Source organism: Hydra vulgaris, chromosome 01 (genome assembly GCF_038396675.1).
Source record: "Hydra vulgaris chromosome 01, alternate assembly HydraT2T_AEP".
NCBI classification, from domain to species: Eukaryota; Metazoa; Cnidaria; class Hydrozoa; order Anthoathecata; family Hydridae; genus Hydra; species Hydra vulgaris.
This window is the reverse complement of record NC_088920.1, coordinates 26,860-36,072: the sequence shown is the minus strand read 5'-3', so window position 1 is coordinate 36,072 and position 9,213 is coordinate 26,860. Positions and strand designations below refer to the sequence as shown.

The 9,213-nt window shown below is 28.3% G+C and overlaps 1 protein-coding gene across 1 annotated transcript; it reads left to right on the top strand.

Annotated features, from left to right (window-relative positions):
* The first annotated feature begins 2,438 nt into the window (after nucleotides 1–2,438).
* LOC136075071 (uncharacterized) lies at nucleotides 2,439–4,748 on the top strand. The gene is made up of 3 exons (XM_065787311.1): nucleotides 2,439–3,112; nucleotides 3,233–3,875; nucleotides 3,978–4,748. The coding sequence occupies exons 1-3, from the start codon at nucleotides 2,439–2,441 to the stop codon at nucleotides 4,746–4,748; spliced, it is 2,088 nt and encodes a 695-aa protein (XP_065643383.1).
* Nucleotides 4,749–9,213: the final 4,465 nt, after the last annotated feature.

The window sequence follows — 9,213 nt, the reverse complement described above, 5'->3', positions numbered from 1 at the left end:
ACTAAGATAAACAATCATCGTTAAGATCATATTATAATAGAAGTAAGTTTATAAAATAGTTGAATATACATTTTTATTAGATAAAGTAGAAAAATTTTAAATATTTATTACATGAAGTAGCAAGGATTTTAATTTTTTAAATCGTTTATATTTTGTTTGTTTTAGCTTTTCTTTTAGCAGTTTTATTATTTTATATTTTAGAAGGAAAATAGGGGTATGGATGTTGTTTAAAGTTATACTGATGCTATTTTTCATAAAATGGTTATTACTACTTTGAAATTTCTGTGATGCTATTAACTATTTTTGTTCTTTTTTAGAAAATTTAGAAAAATTAAATTAAAACATTGTTCCAACACTGCCATGGCATGTCATATGTTATTGTATGTAAACGTTAAATTTTGTTATGAGGATTACAGTTCTTATGAAAAAAAAAGGTAAGGAGTATTGTTTGTAAATATATATTTTGTTTATTTTGAATCTTTTTTAAATTTTCTCTCGTCATTTTTAAAATTTTTGTTTGTACACGTTTGCATTTATGCTTGCATTTTGCATTGTTTGCATTTATGCTTTTTTGATATGTATGTGTATGTGGTAATAAGTGCTTCATAGTTGTTTTATCAATGTGTTTTTATAATAATGTAAAGTGTTTTTTATTGTTTGTGTATGTGTTAATATGTGTTATATAATTGTTTTTAAAAATGTGATTAAATATGTATATAAGGTATATATTTAACCTTATATACATATTTAAACACATTTGTTGTGTTTAAAGTTGGTACATATGTTTATATTATGTTGTTTTAAAGTGCTGTGACTTTGTAAACGTGTAGAGTAGGATTTGTCAACTTTGCCAGCCAGGTGATGTACTTATAACAGAGGGTTACACAATAGCGTTTAGTGTCAAAAAATACATAGTAATGAAATTTAATAACATTTTGCTTAATGTTGTTACTTATGTTCTGTTATATATGAATGTTATCTTACTTAAGTTATGTTATATACATATTATATTAACTTATGGTGTGTGCTATTGTTGTGTGTTGTTGCTGTGATGCTTTTATTTTTATGTTTTAAGTTGATAGACATTTGGCTTATCTTCATGTTGGTGTCTATTGTTAAAAATAGTAAATAGGTAATTTTATTAAAAATCACTGCTTTTAATCATTCACTAAAAGCCAATACAAGTTATTTTGCCATATATACAATTTGTTTTATGCCAATTTGATTTTTTGTCTTTAGTGCTGTTTACTACATGATTTTGCTATAAGTATTTTGGAATCATGATGTTTCAGCATAAATTATTTTGTAAAAGCTAACATAAAATAATAATATTTTACAACTACTACTCTGGTAAATCACAACAGCTTTTCTCTATAAGGTGCATTGATTTTCATTTTTTGTATGTAATGCTTTTCTTATTTATTTACTTATTCATTACATTTTTTATTTTAGATTTATCAGATAATGTATTAATGTGGTATAGAAGAACGAAATATTGTAAAATTTTGTGAATTTTTGAAAGAAACGTTTACTAATAATAATTTTTTTTGAAAAAATAATTTTTAAGTTTGCAACAAAGGGTTTTTTTTTTAATTTTTCTTTGTTAGCAGTATGTTTATTATTAGAATTGCATGTTTTTAATAATTATTTTTATTACTATTTGCTAAGCTAATTGTTTTTCAAACATCTCCTAGCTGATATATATATTTTTTTAAAGTCATAGGATTATTGTATAATTTATTTTAAATGACAGTCTGTTATATATAAAAATGATTTGTGTGTACTATTTAGAGTAGAAAAAAAATTATATAGGAAAGATCGCAATCTTCAGAATTCGTTTAAGATTTTTTGTTTCTACTTTCAATTAAAAGTGAAGTTTAAATGGATGATATTAGGATAGAAGCAGATATTAGTTTAGAAAATGGAAATATTAGTAGCCATGAAAAAGATAGACTTAGGCGAGATGAAATTAATAATGGACAAAATGCTGCTCAGCAAGCAGCAAATAATTCGAACCCAAATGAAGAGAGCTTTGTTAGGCGAGTTGAAAATAACTGTCGCAGAAATGAAAGAGATAGGCTTAAGCGAGATGAAATTAATAATCAACAAAATGCGAGATTTGCTTCTAGATACAAAAGAATGCATTGTATAGCAAGAAATAATACTATTCCAGATTATAATTGTTTAGGAGAAATGAATTAATGAATTATATCTTTCAGCATTAGGGTGCTAAGAAATTTCTTGATGAAACACATTTTTTATGTTGCCATAAGGGAAAGGTAGTTTTGTAGCAACCTTTACCATTTCCACAAGGTTTAGAAGATTTATTTAAAGGAAACTATGCAGATAGAAATGCCAATCTGAATTTTTTTAAATATATTAGAAATTATAATGCCTGTCCTTCTTTTGCTTCATTTGAAGCTAATGTAGTTCAACCCATGAATCATGGGCCGCCATGTTTTAGAAGATGTGGTCAAGTTTTTCATCGTATTGGTAATTTAAGACCAAATCAAGATGTTCCGCTGAAATATTGTCAACTATACATCTATGATCCACTTGCAGCAGTAAATTTTAGAATGCAATTTCGTGGCAATGATCTTTGCTTAAATGATTTAATGTTTCGATTGCAAACTATTATTAGTGAAGAAAACCCATTTGCTCTTGCATTTAAATACATGGCTGAAGTGGAAGATGAAGAAATTCGTCAAGCAGCTCTAAAAGGTCGCTCAGTGTCAGTTGTAAAAATGTCTTTACTTAAAGGGTATGATAGACGTCGCTATAATGTCCTTTCACATAACGAAGTTGCAGTTGTATTTGTTGGTGAAGATGGTGCACCACCTGTTTCCAGGGAAGTTGTTATTTACCCAAGAGGTCATCCTCTTAAAACTATATCACGTATGTCTGCCAACTTAGATCCAATGGTTTATCCTCTATTTTTTCCGAGTGGTCATGCTGGTTGGCATAATCAATTGGTTCATAATCCTGAACAAACCACATTGGTTAGAAATCGTGTTACATTATCTCAGTATTACAATTATAAACTTTCAATTAGACAATTTTTTTCTTCACTCTTTTATGGCAAAAAACTGTTTCAGCTATATGCTGTTGATGCGTATGTGAAAATTGAAGGCCAGCGCCTTGGTTTCATCAGAAATAACCAAAACAAACTGAGGAGCGAGCTTTATAATGTCTTACACGAACATGTAAACAAGCTTTGAAATGATCGTGTTAGACCAGGGCGTGTTGTAGTTTTGCCATCAACTTATGTAGGAAGTCCTAGAGTTTTAAAAGAAAACTTTGAAGATGCTATGGCTATAAATAAAATGTATAGTAAACCAGATCTTTTTATTAATTTCACTTGCAACCCAAAATGGCGCGAGATAACTGAAAATTTATATCCAGGTCAGATAGCAAATGATAGACCTAACTTGGTTATTCGAGTATTTAAACTCAAATTAAATAACCTTCTCAATGACATTTTTAAGCACGGTGTATTAGGGAAAGTTGTAACACATGTTCAGGTTATTGAGTTTCAAAAGCGTGTTTTGCCACATTTTCATATTTTACTTCACTTTGCAAATGATGATAAGCTTGAAACAGCTCATGATATCAATAATTTAATATCTGCAGAAATTCCAGGTCCGATTGTTAATCGAGACCTTTATGACGTCGTTAAAACTTGCATGATTCATGGTCCATGTGGCATACTGAATCCAAATTCTCCCTGCCTGAAAGATGGGGTGCGCAGCAAAATCTATCCTAAAGAATCTAATGCTAAAACAGTAGCAGTTCATAATGGTTATCCACGCTATAGACGTCGTGATAATAGTTTGGTTATCAATCTTAAAGTTAACAATTTAAATAACCGCTCGGTGGTACCTTACAATCTATGGTTATCAAAGAAATATCAAGCTCACATTAATTTTGAAGCTTTCATGTCTGTTAAGGCTGTTAAATATTTGTACAAATATATATAGAAGGGTCACGACTGTGCCAATATTTTAATAAATGAACAAATTAATCATGATGAAGTAAACACTTTTTTAGATTGTCGTTATGTAAGTGTACCTGAAGCATTGTGGCGAATTTTCGAGTATCCAACAAGTTATTTGTCACACTCTATTATAAGCCTTAAAGTTCATCTACCTGAAAATCAATTAGCGTATTTTAGAGAGGGAGCAGAACAAGTGGCTTTAGATCGTGCAGCTCAACGTGATAAGCACCTAACGGCATGGTTTAAGTTAAATACTGAAAATGAAAGAGCACATTGCTATTCGTATGTAGACATTCCTTATCACGTTATACTTGATGATAAACATTGTAAATGGAAGGTTAGACAAAGGGGTGGTAACAGGGTGATAGTAAGAATGTATAAAGTTAATCCAACTGGAGAATTATTTTTTCTTAGACAGTTACTTTTGAAATTAAAAGGTGCATTATCTTGGGAGGATGTGCGTACTGTTAATGGTATTGTCCTTGAAACATTTCGTGAAGCATGTGTTTTGAAAGGTTTGTTGCAAGATGACACTAAATGGCAGAATACTCTTTCTGAGGCGGTTTTAACATGTATGCCAAAGCAAATTAGACAGTTGTTTTCAATTATTTTGACCCTTTGTGAACCTGACAATCGTTTGCATTTCTGGAATACATGCAAAGCTTTTATGATGGAAGATTTCATTCACCTCTCAGTCCCACTTCTAATAGCTGAACGAGCTACTCTTCATCAAATTAAAATTTTAAAAGGTTAAGTAGATATTTAACGTCTACACATTTAAATGCTTCTATTGTTTAGACACAGGATTGAAGACTGAAATAAGTCAGTGTTTTTGCTATTAGGTATTTGTTAATAGGAATTTGTTTATTTGTATTGTAACTGGAATTTTAAGACATCAAGTGCTTAAGCTTTATTTTCTTTTTTCTTTTAGGAGATTTGGAAAAAAAACTAAGTATAAATTACATGATTAATATAGTTAAATAAATAAAGCATTTATAGCTGTACCTCAAAAGTCCAAGTCAGTTGTCTCATTTTAGAAATTGTCCAGGAGAGGGTAAATAGTAAAATAATTAGTCTTCATTGGCTTTTTCTTGATGGTTAAATTTGTGTTATTTTTTTCGTGTTTTATTTAATTTGTCTTGAGACACATAAAACATAACTTTGACAAAAAGAAAAAGTTAAACAAAAAAAATGAAAAGTCATTTCTGGACTACAGACGTTTTTCCTTTGAACATTGTGGCGACACCAGACCCTTTATATTGACCAAACTTTGTTTCACATTATTGTTGGAAAACAGTCTTTATACCTATAAAGATACTGAAAAAACTAAAAAGGTCTCATACATAACTCATTTCCACAAAAAGACTGGACAACCGACCTTTATCTTCTGAAGTGCAGATATTAAAACTTAAAGTTTATTTTAGTTTATAGTTAATTTTTGTTTAGTTTTTGTTAGTTTTAGCTTCAGTTATCTTTTTTCTTACTTTAGACAACTTCATGGGAGTAATGAGGGAAATAGGTAAAAAAAATTATTATTATATTTTTATTTATATGTAAATATTAATCTATCAATTATTCTGAGGTATATTTTTTGTCTTTAGTGTCTGGTAGAAGCATAACTGGTAGGGCTGTGTTTTAAATTTTATACATTTTAAAGAAATTTGATTGATTTGCTTGTAAAAAATACTTTTCGTTTATATCTTTTACAAACTTACAAATAAAATTAGCTGGAGTAAAGTTTTTTGTATATTTATACATGAAATTAGCTGTTGATAATTAGTTATTTCATAAACGTTCATCGTTGTCATCTCTGTCATTAAGGATTTAGTGTGTTCCCCTCGGTTTTCCCAGTATATAATTTCACACGCATTTTTTGAAACACTGTAATTTCTTAAGTTTTGTAGGCTGCATGCTACCCCATGTAATATTGACATAATTAATAAAACAATGAAGGAAAGAGAGGTATATTAATTTAAGACACAGCGTATTAACATGAGGACGAACTCGGTACATCAAACCGATATTTTTACTAACATTTTTTGTAAATATTTTATATGAAGAAGCCAATAAAAATGCTTGTTAACAAGTATTTCTAAGAACTTTATAGAGTCTTCCTGTTTTATTTTTTTATTATTTAAAAATAGATCAGGAAATTTAACGGGAGGGTTTAACATTTGCGACTTTTTTGAAATAATGTATAACTTAATATTTTAACGTTTTATCAGAGTTCATTTGCTGTAAACCCATGTTATTTAATTCAAATTTCATGTCGGCATAAAGTTGCTTGATACTATGATTGGAAAGATAGGGCCAACAACACCAAGAGGCCAGAGGAGCATTTGTCCCTCCCCCGACACACACTTTTTTTCTAAATGAGCTTTTTTTTTATTTCAAAAATTCAAGATATGGAGACTTTTTTTAGAAATTGATGATTGTGCCCCTCCACTTTGAAACTCGTGCTGTCGGCCGTAAAAGAAAGAGATTTGTATCGTCTGCAAACATAATTGGCTGTAATTTGACCGATGCATTACTTAAGTCGTTTATAAAAACTAATAATAAGAGAGGGCTTAGTATTAATCCTTGTGGTACTCCACGCGAGATTTTAAGTATTCCGTATTCCTTGTTTGAACATATTGTTTTCTATCAGTAAGATAACTTTTAATCCAATTGTAGTCCTTATTAATACCTCTTAATACTTTAACTTTTTTATTAAGATGCAACGACCAAGAGTGTCAAAAGCTTTAGTTAGATCAATAAATATACCTAAGATAAATTTTTTTTCATTAAAGTCATTATTTTTTTCGATCAACTAATTCAATAATGGCATGTTCAGTTGAATGATTTTTCTGAAATCCAAGTTGATTTAGATAAAAAAATCGTTTTTTGTAAAACGGTCAAGATTTTATTACAAGTTACATGTTCAAATATCTACAAAAGTACAGAAAGCAATGATATAGGCCTGTAATAGGAAATATTAGAATGATAATTTTATAAATTGGAACTACTTTTCCGAGTTTTAGTACCTCAGGAAATATTCCTTGATTTAAGGAAAGCTTGACAATATAGAACAAACCGTCTACTAATGCTTTTTTTTAATTAAAATTAGTATATTACTGGGTGTATTGTCAAATTCTGATGGCTTTTTTTTTTTTTTATGAAAAAAAAAGCTGTTTCAAATTCTTTTGGTGTCAAGTCAAAATCATGCAACATTTTTTCATTTGACGGTCTTAGATAGGTTTTATAAGAATAAGAGGATGGCGTAATTTTGTTAGCTAGATCAAGTCCAACATTTGTTAAATATATATTAAACTCTTCAGATATTTCTCCAAGACATAATATATTATCATATTTATTTTGATTCGTTTTGGTTGCGAAGAAGTTTTATTTTTAGTTTTTCCTAATATATCATTGACAACTGCCCATGTTTTTTTAGTACCAAGCTACATTTATTAAATTGTTTACTGTAATATTTTTTTTAGTTTTTTTTTTAGAAGATCTATATAAAAGTATTTATATATTTAATAATTTTTTTCATTAGTTGAACTATTGTTTTGAAGAAATTTATTATATAGTTTTTTTTTGGTTTTAGAGTATTTTATAAGTGTTTTATCCATCCAAGGAATAATAAGTGTTTTTATTTTTATTTTTAATACTTTAACTGGACAAGCTTCATAATAAAATCTCTTGAAATTTTGTTTTAAATTAAACTATATCCTACATTTGCCTTTTAACTTCAGTCCAGTTCTCTATATATACTTTGTATGTTAGATTGTTTTGATATAAGTTGAAAAGTTGCGTTTAATTAAATTTAAACTTTTGGGCTGATCATTTGGAAGAACTTTTATATTTTTGTGTTTACGTATATTGGAAATGGATCACTATATCAGTCTTAAATATCCCTGTCTCAAATGAAGTTTCTAATTATTTGTTAATAAAAATATTATCTATCGCAGTTGCGGAAGTTCTATATATCCTAACCGGTTTATAAATTACAGACAAAACATTGTATTTGTATGACATGTCAAAAAAAAATCTTGTTCTCGGAATTTTCTGATATGTTAGGGCGTTCAAATTTTTGTAACCAAGGTAAAATAAATTTTTTTTTCTTTGTTTTTAAAATACTTTTTTCAAGAAAATCTCAAAATGGTATACTTTTACCTCTAGACGGTCGGTACACACATCAAGTTATAATGTTTTTAATTTTTGCATTAATTATTTCAATAAATTAACTTTCATAATTATTATTTTCTACACTTAATTGCCTTTTTATTTTACCCTGATACTTTTCAAGTACATAAACACCTTGCTCCCCGCCTTTTCTTATTGTTTCCTCGTTTTTGACTAACTCATTTGTAATTGGACAAACTATAACTAGAATTTGACTCAAGTGGACTTTCTAAATCATGCCGAGTCTCTGACATATATATGACGTCGAAAGTGTAATTTATAATAAATAAAAATGCTTTAAATTTTTTAAAGTTTTGACCCATACGTCTTATGTTTAAGTCTTCTTAAGTCTTTAAATCTTCTTAAGTCTTTAAGTCTTTAAATCTTTAAGTCTTTAAATCTTCTTAAGTCTTTAAATCTTTTTTGATTTTAAATTCATATTGGTGTTTTTATTAAGTTCATTGAAGTTTCTAAAAAACTATTCATGTTGTCTTTAGAAAGATTGCTCAAAAGGGTATTCTCAAAAATATCATTATTTGCTATTTTTGATAAATAAAATATTCAAATAAAAAAGAAAAAAAGTTAACTAAGAACTCATTAAAATAGAATCCTAAGAACATAAATTACTTTTCTTTGCTTTTCTATTTCTTGAATTTGAATAAAGTATGCAAAGTTTTTACAATACTTAGAATGATTTAAATCTGATTTAACTGCCATACTTCCAAGTTTATATATTGTTTTTCATTTTTATCTCTTTTTTCACAGAACTACTGACAATATTTTAGCCTAAGAACTGCTTATCACTTTTCTAATTGAATAATGAACCTTGCATGTATTCTAGACTGAATTAATTCATTGAATTTTATATTTTCGAATTTAATCAGGCCCGTACCGTGAAATTTTTTAGGGTAAGACGCTTTTAAAAAAGAAGGCAATTTGTAGTACATAAATATCTTCCTTAATTTTATAAAAAAATTTACGCAAAACAAAAAGCGATTGTTAGAAAAAAGAGGGCAATTGCAACAAAAAAGGGCTCTATCACACCCAATAAC

What these genes read in the sequence shown, in the direction of transcription:
- LOC136075071 (XM_065787311.1), top strand. Translation starts at nt 2,439, where the DNA reads ATGAATCATGGGCCGCCATGTTTTAGAAGATGTGGTCAAGTTTTTCAT. An exon ending in CAGCTATATGCTGTTGATGC is followed by an intron (nt 3,113 to 3,232) that starts GTATGTGAAAAT and finishes TGATCGTGTTAG; the next exon opens with ACCAGGGCGTGTTGTAGTTT. An exon ending in ATTTAAATAACCGCTCGGTG is followed by an intron (nt 3,876 to 3,977) that starts GTACCTTACAAT and finishes AAATATATATAG; the next exon opens with AAGGGTCACGACTGTGCCAA.